Source organism: Siphateles boraxobius, unplaced genomic scaffold (assembly GCF_051911475.1).
Source record: "Siphateles boraxobius isolate OS27281-9 unplaced genomic scaffold, OSU_SipBor_1 8, whole genome shotgun sequence".
In the NCBI taxonomy this organism is placed as follows: domain Eukaryota; kingdom Metazoa; phylum Chordata; class Actinopteri; order Cypriniformes; family Leuciscidae; genus Siphateles; species Siphateles boraxobius.
The window spans coordinates 13264071-13289618 of NW_027509208.1; the positions used below are offsets into that span (position 1 = coordinate 13264071).

General features: G+C 42.7%; 1 protein-coding gene across 4 annotated transcripts in view; it reads left to right on the forward strand.

Annotated features, from left to right (window-relative positions):
• kcnh5a (potassium voltage-gated channel, subfamily H (eag-related), member 5a) overlaps positions 1–25548 on the forward strand; it is a 174419-nt gene that overhangs the window by 100196 nt on the left and 48675 nt on the right. For all 4 annotated transcript variants that reach the window (XM_077220838.1, XM_077220836.1, XM_077220837.1 and 1 more), the window contains 3 exons: positions 6512–6711; positions 8655–8907; positions 19146–19342. In XM_077220838.1, coding sequence (XP_077076953.1) covers positions 6512–6711; positions 8655–8907; positions 19146–19342 — 650 coding nt within the window. The remainder of the gene's footprint in view (positions 1–6511; positions 6712–8654; positions 8908–19145; positions 19343–25548) is intronic.

Below are 25548 nucleotides of genomic sequence, written 5' to 3' on the forward strand. Positions count from 1 at the left end.
GATTCATGTAGTTTTCACACAAATTAATTAAGTAAACTTCAGTTTTAAATATATTAGGTTGATTTAACACAAATTAAGTTGTGAAAAAATATTAAACAATCGTGTTACTTTTGCTTATTTTAATTCTTTAAATTAACAAGAGGCAACAATTATTTTTTTGAGTGTACATTTAGTTATACTGTAGTTTGATTGGTATGTACAGTATGGTGGTTATGGTGGTTAGTACTCACATTGAGGCAGTAACAACTCCATATGCATGGCTTCTTTCATAGTTCTTCCTCTCATTTGGCCTTACTTTTAAAGTGTGTATGGTGCACATAAATACATTTAATGTTTGACTCTCTGTTCTTTTAAGACCCCAAAACAGCACTATTGAATAAAATTAAGCCAATCAAGTCTATTTTTTTATTTTTTTCTAAGATCTGTGACATACATTTATAGAGATGATTTCAGGGAGTGTGGCTGTTGTAAAATGTGCTATATAAATAAAATGAACTTGAATAGATAGATAGATAGATAGATAGATAGATAGATAGATAGATAGATAGATAGATCTTTTAACCTTTAATACAGCTTACATCAACTATCCCCTGCAACAATATGTGTGTTTTTCTAAGGGAATGTGGGCGAATTTAGCAGGTGTGTGTGCTTTGCTTTAGGGTGTGATGTGTCAGCAAACAACAATCACACATTCACTTGAGCTAAAAAATATGAACATGGCCTTTAACTCTGTATATTTAAACATAAAGTATGGAGGTTTTTCCCTGAGAAGTCCACTAAATGTAGACCATTGTAGCTGCATGCTTGTATGGCATGTCAACCATCATCTCTTCACTAAGTTTCAGACAGAGCTCCTCTCATAGACAGTAGCACTGAGGGATACGGCAGAGGGTTGTTCTCAAATTGTAGATTTAATTGGTCCCCTCTGGTCAGAATTACATGCTCATTACCGCCTAAATTGCAGCACTTGGCCCTATTATCATTATGCCCTTGAGCAAAGTGCTTAACCCCAGGTTGCCCCAGGGGGACTGTCCCTGCATTTGTTATGCTTTAGATCCATTATTCCGGAACAAAAAGATGTTGAAGGACGACATGTTGAATTTGGTCTTTAATCTAAGTCCGTTAAGGTTAAGCTAACATCATCAAATTAGTGTAAATCGTTACTCCTGATAGAGCGAAAATGTTTTCTCCTTAGCTCAAATACTGTTTGTTTGAGATGTTGCATCAATACTCAGAATGATGGTTAAACTGGCAGAAGCACGATAAACAAACTCACAATTGGCAAAATAAGCCAGAGATGCTGTGGATTCCTGTGAAAGAAACTAGAAGGGTTAAACCAGTTATTTTAATGATAATAAAGTTTATTCTCCATGAAGTTATTGCGTAGATCCGAATTTGATGTCAGTATGATGACTGCATAATACACCTGGCTTTCAGCACCGGCTCACTGGGGTTCAGTTCTTCCTGATCAAGCTGTTATAGAGTTACGGTTCCCACAGTCACTTCAAAGAGGCACAGATAGACTCACACAAAACAGACCATTCCAATTAAGGCAAACCATACCACGTTCATGTTCAGCTCAGCTGAGACCTTAAAGCCCCAAATGCCACTTATTGTGCACTAAAATTGTGCACTTTTTCCCTAGTGCTAAATAATACATTGCGTTAAATCCTGGATGGCCTCATTACCAACAGTTCATTACAGTCTCTCAATACATCGCAAACACTGCACAGACAATGATTTTCTTTGTGTGAAAGTTTTAGCCAGAAGAGGAATTGAATAGCAAGCTTGACTACACAGTACATATGAGTTCCTCCGCATACATCTCAGAGCTCACAGGTCCACTTCTCGTGCGTAACAAAATGAAGACACTATGAAGTTCTGGGACTCTGGGACCCTGCACAATCAACTGTACATACATTAAGTCATCGCCTTCCTAATCTTGTTAATATGGCTCTGCATTGCTGCGCTTATTTTTTTGGGATGTGTTCAACACAATTACTTGCACTGGGCTTGTGTGGACTCTGCGGGGTTGCATCTCACGACTTTGTGCCACCGGGCAGCACAGCTGACTGGAGCAGCGCATGAGTCAGCCCTGTAAATATTTAATAAGAGCTTGGAAATTGAGCAGTGGAGATATTACAAGGGATTCGCTTTGTAGTGCTGTCATCACTCTTAATATCACTGTCACATCCTAGAGATCGCCACCTCTTCAATGCAGCAATGAATCATTCATTTGATGCTCTGAGTGAAGGCGCTCTGAGGGATCGTTCTGAGACTGAGCTTTTTGCAAAGTTGAGTGTATGAAAGATCTGGATTTGAATGAATCAAAACCGTTGCTATTAACACCTGCCTGAACAGACTGTAACTGTGACCTAGATGCCTTTGGGAATCGCGGTGCCTAGTGTAGACCCTTTACTGTGCTCATTGTTCAAAAGGACAGCCATTGTGATTCCACTTTTTTTCTTTCTGGCCATCTAAGACTTGAGATATTAGGCCTTTATTTTTAGAAAAATCTAATGCTATTGAATGAGATTCATGATTATGCACCTTAAGAAAAAAATTACCTAATTTCAAAGTACCTTAAATGTGAATTTTTTACTGTATGATTATTGTCTGTTAAAATACCATGATTTTACGATTTCTACGATTATTGCAAATTGACCTTTTACGCAACAACAAAACCCCCCACAAACATATCACAATTTTATTGCACCATTTGTGAAGATATGCAGTTCAAATACTCATGGCTGCTTCTAACTGAAAACAAGTACTGCTATTTAAAGGTGCACTGTGTAATTTTTAGAGGCATTTAGTGGTGAGGTTGCGAATTGCAACCAACAAAAGTTACAGTGGCCGACAGGAAAAGATGTCGTCGTCTGAGACAGTAGAGAGTAAGTTCAGCAATGAGGTTTCTTTACAAAGATAAAGTAAGAAATTATGTTTACTTAATTATTCAGTAAAACAATATGTTACTGCGAATATTATTGTTACTTGTTCATCATTGTGTCAGTGTTTTATTCGCTTGCTTCTTTGCATGAAGAACAACATAGTGATGAAATGCATCTGTCCGTTTAGGGCTACTGTAGAAACATGTCAGTGCATTTCAGTGTAAGGGGACCCGTGGTGTATGTAGATAGAAATGTCTCATTCTAAGGTACTGTAATAAACCATAATTAACTAAGGTCTTTATACACCACTGAAAACATAGTTATGTATATGATATTGCATTTCTGTCAACAGATCCTCCTGAATATAGAATATTAGAATATTTTGATGATTCTAATAAACAGTATTTTCTTAATCAGGGCTGTTTCAGGTCCCATGACAACATTTTTATAGGTGGACCTTCTACATGCACTTTAAAACCCATCTTGCTGAATACAGTAAACGTCACAAGGCAAGCTTCCTCCACTGCACATGTATCATTTTACTGTAATTGCAAAGGGCAAGGGTGACTTTTCTTCTTCTGCATTAAGCCCATGAGAAATCCAGTCCAATTGAAAATCCTCTCCAGCCCGGTACCACTTTTTCTTATTCTATCAGCCATCATCAAAAATGCATCTGCAAGGCCTTTGTTATTCCCATTATCACCCCATAAAATGGCATAAAATTGTCTATTACCTAATGAGAAAATGTCTGCTTCAGTGGAGAAGAGAAGACATTTATGAAAACGATGGTGCCAGAAATGACGATGAGAAATGATGTCTGGCTAACACGCAACCATTCTTTTGACTTCATCAATCAACATTTATTCAACACCCATAGGGATATAATATACCCTTCTCATGAGGGGACCACCCACTATCATGTCTTCAGTAGATTTGATTAGGCCGTGAATGCAAAGTAATGCAGAATTGATGGGGCCTGATGCTCATTGAGAGCAAGTAAAACTACAGAGCTGAAGAGATGGAGTGATATCATAATTTCATGTGCATCATTCCCCCTCCAATTCTAATCATCATGCTATCTTTGCTTATGGACAATTTTCCACAGCTGTCCACTTTTGTTGAATGGAAAAAACCCCAGCTTGGACATTCTGCTAAATATCTTCTTTTCTGTTTCATGCAAGAAAAAACAAGTTTTTTAATAGTTTTGCATTTTTAATTTAGCTTAAAGGGATAGTTCACCCAAAAATGAAAATTCTATCATCATTTACTCACCCTCAAGTTGTTCCTAACTGTATGAATTTCTTTCATCTTTTGAGCACAAAAGAAGATATTTTGAAGAATGCTGGTAACCAGACAGTTGACGGTAGCCATTGATTTCCATAGTATTTTTTTTCCCTACTATGATTGTCAGTAGCTACCATCATTTATTACTCCAGACGTCAGTGTCACATGATCCTTCAGAAATCATTCTAATATGCTGATTTGGTGTTCAAGAAACATTTCTTAGTATTACCATGTTGAAAACAGTTGCTGAGTAATATTTTTGTGGAAACCATTTAAACTTTTTCTTTTTTCAAGATCAGAAAGTTAAAGAAGAACAGTTTTTTAAATTATAGTGTAACATTACAGATGTTTTATTGTCATTTTTTATTCATGTAATGCATACTTGCATGATAAAAATATTAATTTCTTTAAAAACAAAAATCTTACAGACCTGAAACTTTTGATTGGTAGAGTATCAAACATTAACTTCTCTCTCTTTTCTTCTTTTGTTATAGCTCTAAATTTTAAATTTTTGTGATGATATTTCCTATTTAATTAGCTCATCATTTTCTTCTAGTTCATCATGTTCTTGCATGACCTTTATAATAACAGTAAACACAGCTACTGAAAAAACAACCCTATCAATTAACTGTAAGCTCTGACTAATCCCTGCTTAATTACTAATCAAACACATATTTACATTATGTAAAACTGAACTTATTGTACTACAATTGCCTGTGTGTATAAGTGACACTGCCTTTGCCCTGCTGAATGTTATTCAGGTGTGTGTTATCATGTTGGTTGGCAAGTATTCGTCTTACGTGCATATTTCTAGACTACCAGGCAAGTTTAAAATATGTCGCTGTTGATGACTCTTTATTGTGCTCATTTATATTGATTGCACTAGTAAAAACAGACAGACGACTGACACATGAATGAATCATTGGCCCGAAATTGATCTGTATCACGGGTATCTTGGCTAGAAGTGAATTGCTGCATTAGAGTGCAAACGCTATTATCATCACTCAGCCTGCGTTCACTCACATGGGCAGTTAATTAATGCTTTGGTTTGCATAGACCATTAATGTTGATAGAGCTCCCGCTGGTCTTTGGCATGCGTGTCAAAAGAAGGTGAATGCAAGGATGACTGGTGCGCAGACCCTGCTCTGTTCTCTGAATGACTGGGATCTTGTCAATCAATGATGTGATTTAAAGTGCATTATCCACACCTCTCGGTTTTCACTGGAATCTTACCTCTCTGCAGATACTGATCATCCTTTCTGTCTAAGTCATTTTCCTGTCCACCCTCTGAGAACATACTGCTAACAAAATAACAATAGATTTCAGAAACTATTTTGGTCTGTGTTTCCATGGAAACGCTCGGGTGTAAATTGGGATAGGATTAGGAGGATATTGCCAATGTCTGCTTGCAAAATATATATTGGTATATACGCACGCACGCACACACAATCTCACACACACACACACACACACACACACACACACACACACACACACACACACACACACACACACACACACACACACACACACACACACTACATTATTATAATAATAACAGAATTTTTATTTCAGTATTTTATTATTTTAATATAATACGATACATTTAAATGTCTTACTATTTGTGTGTGTGGTTTAAGTTGGATTTAAATCATATCCTAAGTTTGTCACATCGATTCTAAAAGTGTAAAATTATTGATGAAACATGCATTTTGTGTGAAAATATTTGCAAAGAGCTTTTATCCAAATATATGTGCATACATACAGTTAATAATTGCAATGATTGATTTCAGCTGTCAGTCAGAATTATGTTTTTAACAGTGCTGCAAGTTTTACCTTGCTAATAGAAAATGTGCTAGATAGGTCTCACGGGTGCTTCTACCAGGAACCACACGAAGACTGAGATTCAAACAAAATAGTCTTTAATCCAAATAAACAAAACACATCTTAACATTGACGACACTGAACTATGAGGAAGACAGGACTTAAATACACAGAGCTAATTAATAGGCAACAGGTGAATGGGATATACAGTCAAGGGAACAAACTGGCATACGCTAGGAAACTGGGTCACACAGGCAAACAGGCACTGTACTTAAAAAACACTGAAACATATCAAACCCCTGACATAAGGTACATTACTGGGATTTAATACAAATTGCATCTAATCTCTAGTTCACCCACAAGCATTGATGAAGCTCTCCTCGAGCAGCGATTCACCACCCCCATTTCTCTTCACTTTTAGATACTCTCACTTCAGTCTAGCCTTTGAATTTTATATATAGCAGCTTTCTAAAGTTCACTGTAGTTTATTCTCTGCCCTCTCTGATTTGCAGCTCTTCTGTATGCCACTATCTTTGGAAACGTGACCACCATCTTTCAGCAGATGTACACGAACACCAATCGCTACCATGAGATGCTGAACAATGTGAGAGACTTCCTGAAGCTCTATCAGGTGCCTAAAGGACTGAGTGAGAGAGTTATGGACTACATTGTGTCCACATGGGCCATGACCAAAGGCATCGACACAGAGAAGGTGAGTAAACCTGTTCCTCTTTCTGATGCACTTAACACGTCCTCTGTGCAGAGATCTAAATGTAGGGTAAAAAGTGTAGAATAGCCCTCTTGAGGGAAATGTAGAATTTTCGCTTATTTAATTGTATTGAATATTGATGGAGAAATATAATTTGCGTTTAAAGAAACGGAAAGTTTGGATACTTTAGTTTTGATTGAAAATCGTGTAAATATAAAAGTTAGAGGGGCATTTTCCCCCTACACTAAAAATGTCAACATAAAAAAATGATTGTGTCTTTTCTTTTTGGGGTCTTTTTTAAATTTAACTGTCTGAATCATTTATTAATTATTTAGGCTATACAGATTTAATTTCTTCAGACATGGGCAATCATGGTTGATTCCATTTATGTTCTTTTTTATGATGGATGCTATCATTCTGTCAGAAAATTTAAACAGAAAAAGTGGAGATGGAGGAAAGAAGTGTTTTTTTTGTCCATTAAGACCCCATTTTTATTCCATTCTAGAAGAGGAATGGGACATTGCATTATATCCTAGGAGACATCAACCCTCAGGGAATATGGCAGATCTATTCAACCCCTGGCTCAGATTTAGACTTATAAAAGATTCTCATAACTGGTTTTTATGCAGCGTGGGGTGAGAAATCCTCTCCATTTATTGACATATGACAATGGGCAAATTTGAACATAGAAAAGGCCTGACCAGGTCTGATCCTGTACAGGTGACTGAGGCACAAAGTATAAGAACCTGCATGCATGTGCTTCTGCCCATAATGGACACATTAGCTTATGAAGCGTCCAGTACTTGCCAATTTTTTTATGGGCACTTAATGATGTAATATTAATGCTGTAACCGCACACACGCTGACACACACACATACTGTGCATATTCATACCTACACACACATAATTTCTGGTCAGTGCATTCAAATAATATTTTTTGAATTATCCTACACTGCTGCAATGTCTCAATCTTATACAGATGACACAAGATTTTTTATGAATCAGCATTATTGGTCCTGTAAGTTATTTTAGAGTGACTGTGCAACCCACTCAAATATATGCTTTATATGGAATGTATGAAGACAAACAGTTTCATTTACAGATAATAAGACGTATTTGTCTTAATATTCTCCGTAAACCCCTATTTAATATTATGTCAAGTTTTGTGATTGTGCTATTGCCAAAATCTAAATTTTCTATCTATCAATCTAATGAGTGACCGTACTTGGTATTTTATTGGAATCAATACACAGTAACCCCCCCCCCCCCCCCCCCAAAAAAAACAACAACAACAACAACAAAACAAACAATCAAACAAACAAGCAAAAAAACAAAAACAAAACACAACTATGATCTTCTCTCAGTGACAGGCTGAGTCAGTTCTAATTGGTAAACTCTCTGCTTACCAATGCAATTCTGTGCTGTAGCCTATTATTTTAATAACTTATTCCACTTTTTTATTTAAATTAGCATTCATTCATTCATACATTCATCACTTTTCATTATTTTTTATAAACTTTATTTTATATAATTCTTTTACTTTTTATATTTGATCTCTATAATATTTTATATTTTATATATACAGTATTTTTATTTTGTACAAGTAGCCATGTAATAAGTGGGATAATGTGCAGTCAGCGGTTCATTAATGTAGAATAAACCCTGATAGGGTGATCAGTACCCAAATATGAAGTGAAGTGCTCGGGTATCATTCAGAAGGGGTTGGTATTGTATTTTATTCCTGATTTATTTGACTTTTTCCTTATGTTTGTAGCAAAATTATCCTTAATATGTATGCGTAGGTCAAAAATAGAAAAAATGATCTCAGCTACTTTAACAATTAGAGTTTCATTGAGTTTCATTTATACATAAGTTTGAGAGAATGTGTTATTAAGACACCTTGCTAAGACACCTTGCTTTTTTCCCCCCTTGCTTTACTCGTTAGGTTCTGTCCATCTGTCCTAAGGACATGCGTGCAGACATCTGTGTGCACCTGAACCGCCAGGTTTTCAACGAGCACCCTGCCTTCCGGCTGGCCAGTGACGGCTGTCTGCGCTCTTTGGCGGTAGAGTTCCAGACCACACACTGCGCTCCAGGAGATCTCATCTTCCACGCAGGGGAAAGTGTGGACACTCTTTGCTTTGTGGTGTCTGGATCGTTGGAGGTTATTCAGGATGATGAGGTTATTGCCATTTTAGGTGAGCTAAATTATTCTATCCACTCTGGAAATAAAAACAACAATTCAAGGGAGGCATCAGGGGTTAGTTGTCACATTGGGTAGTTGTCAAAAGGGCTTTCACATAACTTTTTTTTGGTCTGGTTCTCAAGGGAGCACCTGGAGATGCTGCTTGGTACACTTTATGCGGCAGACTTATCCTACAATCTGTCGTCATCACTTTCCTCCTGAATGATCTCCTCACTATCTTCTTTATGCTCAAACATGGTAGTTGATGATGATGATGTTTATTTTAATTTATTAACATTAATGATACAGACAACTGCAGGAATATAAGGCTGCTCTCAAGACTGAATTCATGGAACGAATATACTGACACGCATCCGGTTTCTTTCTCAATTGTTCACTTATAACCGAGAGAATAATTGCTGAGATGGGTATTTTGACATAATTTTTTGATTAGGTGTCCGCTCAAGCGCAAGTAAATGCAAAAGAAGAATCAATTTGGTGTTCAAGCGCTGTTTGAAACACCAGCTGCTTCTCTCTCTCTCTCTCTCTCTCTCTCTCTCTCTCTCTCGCTCTCTCTCTCTCTCTCTCTCTCTATCTCTCTCTGCGTGCGTGTGCTTCGGCTATGTGTGGCTCTGCGCACAGATAACAGCGTGCGATTCCAGATTTTCGCCTCTTCTTCGACGTTTAAAATCGTTTGAATGTGTAAATTGGCAAGACAAAACACATCCAAATGATAAACTTTCACTCTATGATGATTGAACTTAGCAGCTAATCCACGAATCCCATGCATGCCGAACCGTGGGACCTAGTCAGTACGCATCACAGATCAACTGCCATCTATTGCACCCAATAATTAATGAACACACTTATCATCATGATTACTATGCTATCCTACTCCAGTAAGTAAATGATTCCCTGTCCCCCAAAATGCCCAAAATGTTGGAAGATTATAAAAAAATATGATGAAAGATAAAATATTCCTTAATCTTCAAGAAAAACAAAGGTTATTCTATAACATCAATGCGAAAACACCCTTTTGGAACTTTTACTCAAGAGAGTAAGCTGGTCGGTAAAATGTAGTTGTCGCGTTTAGTTAGTATTAATTTCATTGTCAAGGACTTTTAGTTTCCTTTCTTCTAGTTTCCCACAGCTATCAGTTGTGATGAATACTGTTTTAACAAGCACACCTGTTTGTAATGAAGTTATTACAGCTTGTAATATGGGAATTGTCTGGAAGCTCCTACTTGTACCATGTGACTGCTGAACCACCTGACCGCTGCAGATTCATTTAGACATTGATAGTGGTTCCATAGAAACATAATTCCCGGTCTGAGGACGTGAACAGCTCTGAATAAGACGTCATGTGTTGTCATCTTGAGACTACGGTAATTACGACATGGCATGAATGCAGCAATTGTCGAGTATTGTTTGTGCATGGCACACTGTTTCGTTTGTGTTAGTTATTATTCCATTGCCTGAGTTTTCTTCATGTTAATATACAGCGCTTAGCATAAGTGAACACGGTCACCGTGACCAAGTGAACACACCCATGCTAAAGTTGACCAAAAAGAGGAATAAAAAATCATCTTTTGGAAATTGATCTTAATGCCTTAATTAAAAAAATGAGGAAAAATCCAACCTTCAAGGACACCAATTTTCTTTGTGAATGAATAATGTTTCGTAAAAAAATAAATGTTCTTCCTTAAAGGCAGGGTAGGCAATGTGTTTCTAAAACACTTTTTGCCAAATTTGTTTAAACTTTCTTTATATAATACCAATACATATCTAAAATGTAAGTACTCTGAAAAGGAGTTTATAAAAATAGAGTGTCTGTAGTCCTCTCAGGGCTGCAATAAACACAGCTCATTATTCCATTCGGACCGAGTGCTCTGATTGACTGGGCGACTGTCACTTTCCCTCGCTGCTATGGCTACCAACAGGAGCTGCCCACATGCGCGCACTCGGTTGACTCGCTCATTTCAGAAGAGGAGAGGCGCGTACCGACCGCAAGCCACAAAGTCTCACAATTATGGCAGAGAAAGAGTAGTCAAAATTCCCAGTACCACCTGTACCTGCATATACAGTCAGCGCAGGCAAACAAGGCAAAAAAAGGTGATGTCACTCCATGCACTGTGCTCCTCTCTGCTCGGCGCTGGTAAACGCGTCCTCCAGCTGAGCGGTCGGCATCACGCGTTCATGTGTTTTGGGGGCGTGGCTTTGGAAGGAGCCCAGAACGGAGGGGATGGGCGTTTCTCTGTTGGATACTTTCAAAATCCAGCAGTTGTCTGCTAGTTTCTCAAACTTACCTACCCTGCCTTTAAAATACAGGATGCATAAGTCAGGACACCCCTATGTTAAATTCCCATAGAGGCAGGCAGATTTTTATTTTTAAAGGCCAGTAATTTCATGGATCCAGGATAGTATGCATCCTGATAAAGTTCCCTTGGCCTTTGGAATTAAAATATCCCCACATCATCACATACCCTTCACCATACCAAGAGATTTGCATGGAGTACTATCCATAAGATCATCCCTCAATGCGAATCAAACCAGCTATTAGGCTAACTGAAATAAAACCATGCAAATCTGTACAAAAATTAAGACACCCTAAAAAAATATTCTTTGACGTAAAACAGGCTGACAGTATCTAGTATATTATGGATATATGGATATTCTTGAATAAATAAAGAATCCTGTTTTATTTCAATATATGCTTTGAAATAATTCCTGCACAACAGCTGAGCATTCTCATAAACACCAAGAAAGGTATCAAGCTTCAGATATTTGCAGAGAAATAACAGACTTGTAATGAACACAATAATGCAGTGGATCCAAAAATATGTTTTTTCACACAGGGTCTTGCACAGTGAACTCTCTAACATCCATCCTCTGAAGAAACATAAGCCCACAGTTCACTCCATGTGCTATATGTGGTATTAGTTACTCAGTCCACGGCGTCTTCTTATCCTGCTGTAATAGAACTGTGGGGACCGATTCTCCGTCAATTGATTGTTGAGTCTTTTGTTTCACAGGGATGTTCACTGATAGTTCACACAGTCTCAGTTCAGCCAGTGCTATAACGATGACCAGAGAAACAGGCATATTTTTTAAGCACAAATACAGACTACATTAGTAAAAGATGAGGAAGCCCAGGGTCGTAAACGTCTTATTTGTATTTGAGAAAGCAACAACAATCCTGGCCTTGTGCATCTTCTAGTTCTGTTGCCCCCCCCTAAATGTAGTCCCGCCCCCCCCCCAAATGTCGCTGCAACAAAGGGACAGTTACTAACGCTGTATTTAACTCTGAGCCTGGAACCAATTCGACTATAAACAATAAAATAAGACAGCTATTTTGTTGTGAAGAACACATGCACAAACAGTAACATTTACTGTAAGAGATTTCTCTGTCTCTTTGACTGGGACTATTTCTTGATCTCTATATCTCTCGAGTCTTGCTGATGTACCGCTACATCAAGAATGTGGCGTGCCCTTCACTGACGCGGTGTAATAGAAAATGACATGACATTAGACCTTATGAGACACCGTAGAGAGGAAGTTAATGGTTCTTCTCTCTAATGGGGAATCAGATTAGATGCTCTTTTGTTTTAATGATTATGAAATGAAATAAGATGCAAGTGCTGTGAGTTAATTAGCCCCAAGGCGTTTACTTGAACCCACCAGACTAAACCTGCTGGGCTCCTAATGATGCCCCTCATCAAAAGAACTGAACACTGGGTACTTTGTACAGATTCTCTCATGAGTGTAGTGTGAGAACTTAGAAGATACTTAGGTCCTACTGTAGGAAGATCAAGTCAGTCTGTTTGATTCAGAGTAGCTACCAAAAAAAAAGCTCAAATACAAGCCCATAGCTAGAACGTCCTGGTTGCGTATGCAACCCACCGTTCCCTGAAGGAGGGAACGGAGGACGTAGTCGACGCGACTGAAATGGGATCACGCTAGGGAGCCTATCATCTTCGAGTACTATTGAACGAGCCAATGTAATTGGCGTGCGTGATTCGCATCACACACTCCGCCCCCGCGGCGCGGGTATAAATACGGAAGTGGATGCACGCACTAGTTGCTTTTCGCTGAGGAGCCGAGAGTAACCCGGGGTCAGCGGTGGTCCAGCGGTAGTGGCAAGGGGACTACGTCCTCCGTTCCCTCCTTCAGGGAACGGTGGGTTGCATACGCAACCAGGACGTTCCCTTTCAGTCGATAACGTCGGACGTAGTCGACGCGACTGAAATGGGATCAACCATTGAACACGCCACTAACGCTGCCACCTTCCAGTGCCTAAACCAAAGCCTCCTGATGCCCCCGCAAACTTAAGGCGGGGAAGGACAGGGCTTAGGCCAGGGAAGTCACTGCTGTTCCTACAGGACCACTGGGAAAGCGTTCCCCGTACGTTGGAAGGAAGGGACGCTGCGGAAGCCACATCCAACCCGAGGGAGGAAATGTGGAGAATACACATATGAACTGGGCGGAAACCGGGCAGTCTAACATATGGAATGTCACTGGGGTGGCTCCAGCCTAAGACGGGGGGAGACACACCGGACAGTGACGGCAGAGAGACTCTGCCGAGGGAAGACACGGGCTCACCGCAGGGAGCCGTATCGTGGAAGAATACACATATGGGGTCACCGAAGGGACCGCAACATATGGACCCAGCCTAACACAGGTTCCACACTGCTTACGAGTGGTAGGCCTAACACCAGACGTTCCGCACGTCCGACGTCGGAGGGGTGTGGAGGAACTCAACAGGGTTCAATTTTAAGGGAACTCAACTGGAGTAGAAAGGCGCACGTATCCAGTCCATAGGAGGGGAATGGCGCAGCAAGCCGACACTTGAACCGGGCTCACGGTGAAACTGGCTTCATGAGAAGGGAGCCCACGGGAAGCAGCGGTTCAACTAGGTGTCGTCCAGCCCCCAACTCTAGAATCTGTTTAGCAAAGTATATCGTCAACGCCCAGGCGGAGCACTTTACACTCATCATAGAGGAGCTCAACACCTAAGTGGACATGTTGCATCTCGGATCTTTGCCGAAATGAAGGCAAGCACTAAGTGCAACTTTGCATGGAAACAGCCTTCCCTCTCTGCTGAATTCCACAGATATTTGAAGAGCTGGTCTGAGGTCTATGACTTGCATTCTGTACACGTCCAAGCGAATCGGACAGAGAAGCCAGGGCTGGATCTGCCTCCTCCAGGGCAGCGCTTGCAGGCTCACCACCTGCTCCTATTACGGGAGAGGTAGGAACCTTGGGCACAATCCGAGCCGGGATCTCAGCTTGTGAGAGTTAGCCGGCCCAGACTCCAGGCACAATACGTTGACCGAAAGCGAGCAAGTCCCTACCCTCTAGTAGAGACCACGCGAGCAGGAGAACTGATATAACAGAATTTTTAACTCACTACCTGCAGTGGCTCAGGGGCGGTCTCTGCAGTGCAGTCGCACCAGGGACAAGGCCCAAGAGGATAAAGAGGGACACAAGGATTTACAAGACCTTGCTCCTCAGGAACCTGACGATCAGAACGTGCTTCTGCATACTTCTGCAACACGATGAGCGTCGTTTAAACACCGAGGCAACATCATTTTGAGGGTGATTTAGGAAAACAGCCTACTGCAACCCATTTTGCAGGAAAGAGAGCACTGAAGTGATCGAAAGCTTTCAGGATCTCCTCAGGGGAGAAGACGCACTCAACGACTAGGTTCCACTTCTAAAGGCGTAAGCACGCTACCCAATTCTAGGGGGTGCTCGCAGAAGTGATGGTAACTAACACATGTTCTTGTGATAGCCACCTGAACCTCCGCGTTCGGATGTAAGACCGCCCGGAATCTCCGGGGGAAGAACGCGTGTGCCATCGTGCCCCGTCCCCGAATCCAGGGGAAGTCAGGAAGGCTGTTGAAGGGAACCAGGTCTAGTTGGGCCAATGAGGGGCAACTATGAAGACCTGTTCCTCTCCTGACATGGCACGTAGGTGCAAGTGACGGGCGCAAAAGACAGGAGCATTGCTCAACACAACATGTGAAGATCACTGGGCTTCAGGAGCATTTTCTGCTCAGCACTTGGGTGTGACAAGTTCACTGAGCTTCAGGAGCATTCCTGCTCAACACCTGAGTGTGATAAACTCACCGAGCTTCAGGAGCATTTCTGCTCAACACTTGAGTACGAAGAACCTCACTGAGCGACAGGAGCATTTCTGCTCAGCACTTGAGTGTGACAAGTTCACTGAGCTTCAGGAGCATTACTGCTCAACACCTGAGTGTGATAAACTCACTGAGCTTCAGGAGCATTTCTGCTCAACACTTGAGTGCGAGGAACTTCACTGAGCACCAGGAGCATTTCTGCTCAGCACTGCGTGTGATGAATTCACTGAGCTACCTGTGATGGACTCACTGAGCTACAGGAGCATTGCTGCTCAACACCAGAGTGCGATGAACTTCACTGAGTTTCAGGAGCAAATCTGCTCAACATGAAGAGTGATGATTTCACTGACTTGCAGGCGCAAGGCGACCATGAGTCGCAGTCACTTTTAGAAGGCTCACTGGGGTTAAACGCATTTCTGCGGGCCCCTGGGGCCGCTGAGTCCCAGTGTTTGTCCAAGGGTAGTCCGCTCGGTTTACCCAAACACTGGCGGAAAAATAAAACCGGGGGGGCAACTGAGCGGCCCCGGAATGGTCATGACCCAGCCGGACCCAGGGGATGGAGTCTCCACTTGCCCTGGCTATAACTGTCGTGAGGCTCGATGGCGGCACGATTGAGTAAGCGGGAGGAGTGGAATAAGGCGCCCTCAGAAGCGTCTGACTCCAAGGAGGAGGTGACGGGTGAGTTTGTGACATGCAGGGGAAGCTTGCGCAACGGTCGCAATGTCTAACAACTCGAGGCACGAATGCCCGTGTAGTCGGGGGTCGCCCAGGCCCCCGTTAAAACACGCCCCTTTGTACATGGCCGCTCTGTTGAAGAGGGTTTGGCAGCAGACCGGGATGAACTATAGTCACACAGGGTGAGCTGCTCTGCCACGGTCACCTCGGGACTCGATCGTGAAGCTAGCGCTGAAGCGGTCACATATGGAGGGAGCCAAAGGCTGCGACTACCATATACCCCAGGAGCCTCTGAAAGTTCTTTCAGTGGGACCCTTTCTCACTTCAACACCAGCTGAACACATTCTCATTGGAGAGACATGTTGGACCGAGTACCTCTCCAAAACTAGAAAAGAGATACTCAGCCCGTGGGCGAGATTACTCTCTTCCAGTTGACCTGAAGACCCAACGGGCTCTGGAGCACTCGAGGGGAAGGACACTGTACTGATACTCCACCCTTAGACGCAACACACAGGATGGCCTGCGGTGCGGGAGGTAGAGATCTGAAGCACATGTCTTTCAGGTCAAAGCTGCAGACCAATCTTGGGCCAAGATGGTCACGACCCACCACCTAGTAGCACGAAGAACGAGTTTACAACTGGCCTTCGTACCGGCTGGAGGAGCGGCTATATCAAATCCTTCGCCAGCAGGATAAGATAAGCACGCACAAGTCAGGAGCACTGCTCAACACTCGGTGTGATGAATATCACTGAATTTTCAGGAGCACGTCTGCTCAACACCTAATGTGATGACTATCACTGACTTGAGCGGGGTAGCCGAGCCTGAGGTGGGGCAGCAAAGTAGAGAGAGTGGTGTTAGTGTGCTGTGCAACACTTACCTGTCTCCACAAGCGGCAGGGGGCGCGTGAGAAGGCGGATGACCGGGTCCTCGAACGCACCAAGCTGCCTGCTGGCGACCAAGGGGGAGCTGAGGGGTGTAAGGCTATACAGGGTCACACCCGCCAGACTGGCCCTCTTGGGACCCAGGAACAGATGAAATTGCTCTTTCTTTGAAGTGTGGGTACCGCTTGCTCCGCTTTTTTTTTTTTTTTTTTTTTTTAGGGAGCCAGCGGCGGAACAGACACACACACAAACAAAGGCTCCACCCGGCCCTCACCCGGGGGGAGGGAGTGATCGTGCCCCTCCAAGAGCATCTCATCCATTCCTGGGCGGCCCGCTCCGGAATGCTTTCGCTGTCGCTTGCCACCTGGCTTGGCAGCGCCTGGAGCGGGCTGGGCGTCTCTACTGCGGCCGGCTCCCTGCTGAGGCCTGGGTGGAGGCTGCTGCGGAGGGCCAGCAGGAGCGGCGGCCGGAGAACGCCCACGGCGACGAGCAGGCGGAGGAGCTGCCACCGGCGGCGGGTGGAGGCAGCAGCTGGCCACCGGGGCAGGATGTGCCGGATGACCTCCGTCTGCGCTTGAGCGGCAGAGAACTGTTTGATGCAGTTCTCCACCGCGTCGCCGACCAGCCCAACCTGGGAAATTGGGGAGACCAGGAACCGAACCTTGTCCGCATCCGCCATACCAACCAGGCTGAGCCAACGAAGGCGCTACTGGACCACCAAGGTGGACATCGCCAGACCGATCACGCACGCTACGACACCCGTACCCCGGAGGGTGAGGTCGGATGCAGTGCGGTGCTCACCTATGAGCGCACGGTCTGGATTACCCTCGTGCATGCCATGGGTGCCCTAGCCTGCAGCAACGCCATGGCACGCAAGAGGAAGGGGCTTGCCCACAGGCTTTGTAAGCTCTGCCCGTCGGAACGGACGAAACTCACAGGCCTTAGGGGGGAGACGAGGATCCCCCCAAAAGGCAGCGGCCGCCGGACACAGGTGCACCTGTGTCGACAGACCGCTCCAATGGAGGGACACCTCGCAACCCTTCACCGTTCCTCCATCAAGGGTAATGAGGGGGAAAAGCTATTCAGGCAGTTTCTGGCAGAGAAAGATGCTGTTCACCACCTGATAAGCTCTCCATGCATTTCGGGAAAGAAAGGCACTGGGGCGGCGAGCTGAGAACCAGCGTGGCCCGCCCCAAGATACCAAACTCCAGATTCCAACCGAGACTGAACGGGACACGGTGGAGGTTCCACTCGAGCCCGGCAGCCTCGGCGGCCCGTTTCAGCATAGCTGATAATTCTGGATCCGGCTCGGGCAACATTGAACTCCCGGAGGGAGACAATGCAGCCGAGTCATCATCTCCAGAAGTCAGCTCACCCTCTGATGCTGCAATCGGCGTCCTGTCCTCCAGGGGAGCCCCGAGTGAAACCGCTGGCCCACCCATTACAGATGGACCAGCAGACAACACAGGAGGCTCCAGTGGTTGCAGTGGAAGGGAGGAGTGAGGAGCCCACAGGGAATGGTTACCGGGCGGGACATCCAACACTATCCTCCGGTCACCCATCCCACACAGCACCCGAGGGTGGGGCATGGTAATGGGGACTCGCTCTCCGCGAACGAAGGCGAGTCTCGCCCTCAACACTGCGACAGTCATGTTCCCACAGTGAAAACATGAGCTGTCCACAAAAGCTGTCTCAGCGTGCTGTAAGCCAAACACGTGACACAACAGTTGTGACCATCAGAGAGAGACAGGGAACGACCGCACCCAGAAACGCACGGGCGGAATGACATCTTGAAAAAGACGCAAACGCACCCGTGTTGCTCTTTCAGAAAATAGGACCGTCACCAGTGCCGGAGCACACAGGGAAATGACCGCGGCAACACTGAACAGAGAACTGAAACAGTGAAGCACTCACTTTTCCGCCCTCTAACCAGCCATCAACACACACAAACATTTAGAAATTTGTTGCTGTTAAAACAGCAGTTGAGAGCTCAAAGCTCGCGATCACCGCTGCACTCGCGCTGTAGAACACCAGCACTGGGAGAGTCTTCCTGAAGAACACCGACACACTCGCTCGTTGTAGACAACAGCACTCTCAGAGACATCAAACGATCGGCTCCGAAGCGAAAGGCAACTAGTGCGTGCATCCACTTCCGTATTTATACCCGCGCCGCGGGGGCGGAGTGTGTGATGCGAATCACGCACGCCAATTACATTGGCTCGTTCAATAGTACTCGAAGATGATAGGCTCCCTAGCGTGATCCCATTTCAGTCGCGTCGACTACGTCCGACGTTATCGACTGAAAGGGAACTATCAACATATACTATCAACATATACTATCAACATATTAAAAAGCTCAACTGTTTTTAACTTTGACAATAATAAGAAATGTAGCTGAACAACATGCTGAAGACTAATGTCTGCTAAATTCACTGGGATCATTTTGTGGCCAATCGCAGAAATCCAAGCAAATCCAAAGGGTGCACATGCTTTTTTCCTGCAACCTTATTAATGGTGTCATTTAAAACTATAATTCCTCTCTTCTGTCCCAGGTAAGGGTGATGTGTTTGGTGACGTATTCTGGAAGGAATCCTCACTGGCACATGCCTGTGCTAATGTGAGGGCTCTGACGTACTGTGACCTGCATGTCATCAGGAGGGACGCGTTACTCAAAGTGCTGGAGTTCTACACAGCCTTCGCCAACTCCTTCTCCCGAAATCTCTTCCTCACCTGCAACCTCCGAAAGCGGGTAAGCGCCACATACTCGCTCATGACGTGACCAAATATCACATTCTAATTGGAATAGACTTTGCTGAATCCATTCTGATATTTAAAAAGCCTTGGAGAATAGAATGCAAGAATGATCGGCCACTTTTTCTCCAGTCTTGGTTCAAGAAGACTTTTTTTCCCCATTAATTTTCTGCATTGGCATTTAAAAATAAGGGCATTAAAAACCTGAACAAAATTAACCAGCTATGCGATGAATTACATGATGATAAACTGATTTAAAGCAAAAAGTACAGGATATGAAAACTAGAAAAATTAAACAACAATCCCATGAATCATTGCGAATAACATATTTGGATAAGAAATTGGTAGGGATTTGCGGCATATGGGTAGCATATTGGTTATCAGCATTATTACTTTTATTGATTACATTTTTTTTTGTTTATCAGTAGCTATTGATCAACATTGGATATTTGATTGTTCATGCTTATTTCCTCTATTTTTACATTTAGATTACCTTTGCTGTCGTCTAACGCTCACAGTTAACATTTGAAAACACTTAATAGTTCTAACATCTAATGTGATCTTGTGCAAATCTCAAAATGAATATGCATTTTTCATACTGTGCATTATAATGCTGTGAGGCCAAAATCCATTTAAAATGATTGTCTTTGTTATTATTCATTTATTTTAGGCAAAATTATGATGACATGCTTCATGAAAATGTTGCTCGTGAAACTTTTCTTTTGCTTTTATATGCTCAATTAATATATATATATATATATATATATATATATATATATCGTACATCAGATGGCGCTGCTCCGTGTGCGACGCTGCGGAGCACTTCGAGTCAACTGTTTGTTGTTTTTGTTATTATCGTTTGTATTCGTGCGTCACGTTAGGGCAGCTGTACACACAAATATAAAATATGATCGAGAGGCCCTGAAAGAGCTAAGAGAAAGAAGTCAAAATGGACTGTTTGACATTGGTTTGCTGGATTCTTTCCCGGAACTTCTTTGGGATGTCGGTGTAACACCAGGCCAGGCCCGAGCGGGAGGGTCTCCTGACAACCAGAGCCGAAAAAGGAAACGCGACAGGCGGGGAAGATACGAGCGGAGGATTCGTCGTATGGTTAGCAGAGGAAGGCTAACGTTACCAGTCATACTGTTTGCAAACGTTCAGTCACTAGAAAACAAAATGGACGAATTATATGCACGGATATGTACCCAGCGATACGTTCAGGATTGTTCAATACTGTGTTTTTGTGAAACGTGGCTAGGAGTTAAAACCCCAGATGAGTCCATAACACCAGAGGGCTACACGGTCTACAGAGCCGATCGTAACACCGTGGACTGCGGCAAAACCCGCGGGGGAGGAACAGCGATCTTTGTCAATCAATCCTGGTGCACAGACAGTAAGGTGATTTCACAGTATTGTTCTGAGGAGGTGGAATTTTTAACTTTGATGTGTAGACCGTTCTATTTACTGCCAAGGAGGAGGAAGCATTAAAAGAACTGCACAACATGATCAATGAGCATGAGAATATGTATCCTGTCGCTGCTTTTATTATCCTGGGAGATTTTAACCAATGCAACCTCCGGAAGAGTATGTCCAAATTTTACCAGTTTGTGAATTTTCCCATTAGAGGATATAATACTTTGGACCACTGTTATAGTAATATTAAAAATGCCTATACAGCAGAGCCCAAACCTCATTTTGGGAAATCTGATCATATAGCAATTCTGCTAAAGCCAACTTATATCAGAAGACTCAAAGATAATCCAACCACAACTAAAGTTGTTAACATCTGGTCTGAAAGTGCATTGACAAACCTGCAGGGCTGCCTAGAGACTACAGACATGAATATCTTCAAGGATGCTTCGGATGATATTCATGACTACACAGAGACTGTTAGTTACTATATCAACTGGTGTACATCTATCTGTATCCCTTCTAGAACAATCCGTGTTTATCCAAACCAAAAGCGGTGGTTTAATGGAGATATACACTTGAAGATCAAGCAAAGAAATGTAGCTTTCAATTCAGGGGATAGGGAAGAATACAAGAAGGACCGTTATGATTTGAGGAAGTCCATCAGAGCTGCAAAGAAGTCATTTTCCCAAAAGCTTGAAAGCCACTATATGGAAAACAACACACGCAGTATGTGGCAGGGAATTCAAACGGTCACTAATTATAAGAGAATCACAAACAGGACTGAGACTAGAGATGCCACCTTACCAGACTGCCTAAATGATTTTTATACTAGATTTGATAGACTGAATTGGGACACTCCCTCAAAACTTCCTCTGAACACTGAGGACTTTGCGTTTCAGGTCACACAAGAACAGGTTCGGAAGGTTTTTGATAAGTTAAACCCCCGTAAGTCAATGGGACCTGATGGGGTATCGCCAAAAGTTTTGAAGGTCTGTGCCGAACAACTGGCAGGTGTGTACACAGATATCTTCAATATGTCTCTTACACAGGGAGTGGTACCACGCTTATTTAAGTCGTCGATTATTATACCAGTCCCCAAGAAAGTAGATACATCTACCCTGAATGATTTCAGGCCAGTCGCATTGACATCAGTCCCCATGAAGTGTCTAGAGAAACTTGTGCTAAGACACATTAACTCGGTGGTTCCGGACAATGTTGACCCCTCGCAGTTTGCTTATTGCCAATTTGCTTATAACAATTTGCTTATAACTGGGTTTTGCAAAATTAGCTTATAACTGGGTTTTGGATTTTCTTACGAACAGACAACAAAGAGTTAGGATGGGAAGTCTCTTTAAGCACAGGAACACCACAGGGCTGCTGTCTTAGCCCAAAACTTTTTACTCTATACACACATGATTGTGGCACTAACCGGAACAACACTGCTATCATTAAATATGCTGATGACACAACTGTCTTGGGCCTGATTAAGGGCGGGGATGAGACTGGCTACAGGGAGCTGATTGATAATATTCTGGCTTATGGGGAGGACAATGATCTCATTCTGAATATAGATAAAACAAAAGAACTAATCATGGACTTCAGAAAGAAATCCATTCTACAGCAACTGATCATCAAGGGGATTGAGGTGGAAAGAGTTGAGAGTTACAAGTTCCTAGGCCTGCGAGTGTCTTCAAATTTGAGTTGGACCATAAACACTGCTGTCACAGTGAAGAAGGCTCAACAGAGGCTTTATTTTATCAGGCTGCTAAGGAAGGCAGGACTCAGCCGCAAACCACTTAGGACTTGTGGAAAGCATTCTAACAAATGGTTTCATTGTCTGGTTTGGAAGCACCACCCAGGCAAAAAGGAGAGCTCTCCAGAGGGTAATAACGACAGCGGAGAAGATCATTGGATCGGACCTTCCTTCTATGGACACTTTATTCACACAACTCTGCAGGAAGAGAGCTAAGAACATTCTAAGGGACATACACCACCCTGCACACTCCATGTTCAAACCTAAACACTCAATATATAACTTGAGATATAGCAGACCGAACAGTATTATTTCACAGAGGGTGTGGTTCTATAACAGTTTCATTCCAGCCACTGTGAGACTGAAAATGACAGGTGTTATCTCTTTTTGTATAGAGGTGGTACAGGAAGCCAATGAAATGTCCATGTGGCGGTCTCTGTTAGATAGACAATGTTTATTACAGTAAGTTTGTTTTTAAATATTTATGTCACATAGTATCTTGGGACAGTGCAATATTTCTTTATTTCAGCGTGGAGCAATTTTAAATTTTATCGTAATCTTAAAGTAACAATTGTAAGTGTGGGGGGTTGCTTGACATGGGTTTAAGATGCCCTTCGTTTAATGTATTTTTAAGGTCCTGATTGTATTTCTTAGATCTATTTATTGTGTGTAGTGTGTTTTGTGTAGCTTGTTAGCTGTTTTTTTTTCTTTGTTTTAATGTTTATTTTTTATGCTGACTCAACGAGCTCTGCTACAAAAATTCCTATGTACCTGTATAGCTGTACCGGTACAAATGGCAAATAAAGCTTTAACCTATATATATATATGTGTGTGTGTGTATATATATATATATATATATATATATATATATATATATATATATATATATATATATGCAATTGCAGTTTGCTCCCAGAGCTATATAGCCCTATAGAGCAAACAACTTTTGGGGACAGGCAGCCACCTCCTGAGGAAGTTGTTGATTCTCCTTTCCAAAGCCTCCACTGTTGTGTAGATCAGACACATACTAATTATTCATTATATACAAAGGTTTATGAAACTCCTCACACAGCCCAAATGAACAAAAACAAGGGCAGAAACAGTGTCATGTTACAGGGCATGATAAGGAGATTTTACGACCTCCGAGGAATGTGGCCACATACTCAAGAGAGAGACTATGAAACAGAAACCCTCTTTAAAACAGACTTTGCTGTGAAAGTGCAAAGTGTAAATGGTTTACTGTCTCGTGTACTATTAGGTATATATTATGGTATGTATCCTGGTATACAACCAACTAACGATCAATGTAACCTCACCTGTATCATGCCTCCTACCTAATTAATCCTCATTTAATGACTCACACTTTGATGTACATCACAAAACTGTGAAAGAAACAGTGTAAATGGTTTACTGTCTCGTGTACTATTAGGTATATATTATGGTATCTATCCTGGTATACAACCAACTAACGATCAATGTAACCTCACCTGTATCATGCCTCCTACCTAATTAATCCTCATTTAATGACTCACACTTTGATGTACATCACCTTCTTCTAGAATGCAGTGTGGATGTGTTATAGCTATCTGAGCATTAATGAAGGTATAATCATGCTAGGGACAAAGATCCGTAAATCCACTTTCCCTCTCAGACATGTCACCTTTCTGATTGGTCGAGTTCAACCCTTAGGGGGGGATCTTTTCCAGGCCTTATTAGAGACAGTCCACATGTGACCTCTCTCTCTTAGTTCTTTCATCCAGCCGCAACACTGTTCTGGTGATTCTGGGGAACCCCCTCCCCCTCCACGGGGGCCCCAGGGCCCAGCAGGCCTCGATTCCAACCAGATATGGGCTCAGGCAGGAGAGAGATGACTCTCTCACAAAGAACCAAGGACAATCTCAAGAGTTTTGGAACAAAGACTCCGACCAACAACGACTCCAATCACCCATCCTTCCGACTTCCTCACTTCTCCTGGGTGCTCGGCGTGGCCTCAACAGAGTCCCAGGCCTTGACCAAACCAGCCTTTCGTTCCTGGAGAAAGAGAACGCTCAACCAACTTCCACTTGACACTGCCGGAACCATCAACGACTTAAATTTTCAACAACTTCAAGAATTGTTCCCATTACAAATGCAAGTATTCAATTCAATGAAATGTGAAAATGAAATTCTGATGGTTCTTCTCATAGACCCTCTTCAGGTTTCCAATTTCATCCTATCACTAACCTATTTATGTATTCATGTGTGTATGTTGTTTAGTTTATTTATATTCATATAAATATCTATATTTAGTTAGTAAAACTTGTACATAATATGTATTTGGTTCTGTTTTGTTTGCAATACAAGTCACTTTACGATCACGGTTTTTGCTACTGGCTCAAAGTACTGTACAGGCGAATAAATAATTATTCTTCTGTGGCAAGGGAAGATACCCTTTTCTTAGAATAAATTAATAATCAAAAGAGTTCGTTGGAAGAACTGATTAATTGATTGTAATATTAATTCAGCCACATCAAGTTAATCCAATTAGCTGACCCAAATGTTTATAATTAATAATAACAAGATATTATTGATTATTAATATTTCCACAAAGCTGAGTTCCTTACAGTTGTCAAGGGGACCTTGTACACAAGCAGTGGCCACAGGAGCCTTGGAAGGATGCCGTGTTGGTAGCCTCATACCTTGTACTTGCAGGGCAGGCCACTCCTCTCCAGGGCTTTCAGCCATTCTTCTACTTGGTTGAGCCTCTCCTTCACGCTTGCTTTGTCAGTCAGGTCTGCTCTGTACCACCTCCCTAAGCTCTTTACCGGCTTCTCTGTGACTGTTGGGATGGTATCTTCACCGATCTTAAAGCGGAAGCTGTCCTGGACACGGCCCCGCTTCAGGACCAATCTTCTCGATTTTGAGGGTTTGAACTCCATCCTAGCTGCTGTGGTGAGCTCTACCAAATCTTCCAGGATCCATCTGCCCTCTGCGACTGATCTCGCTGTGATTGTCAAGTCGTCCATAAAGGCCCTGACTGGGACCGGTTGGACTCCACT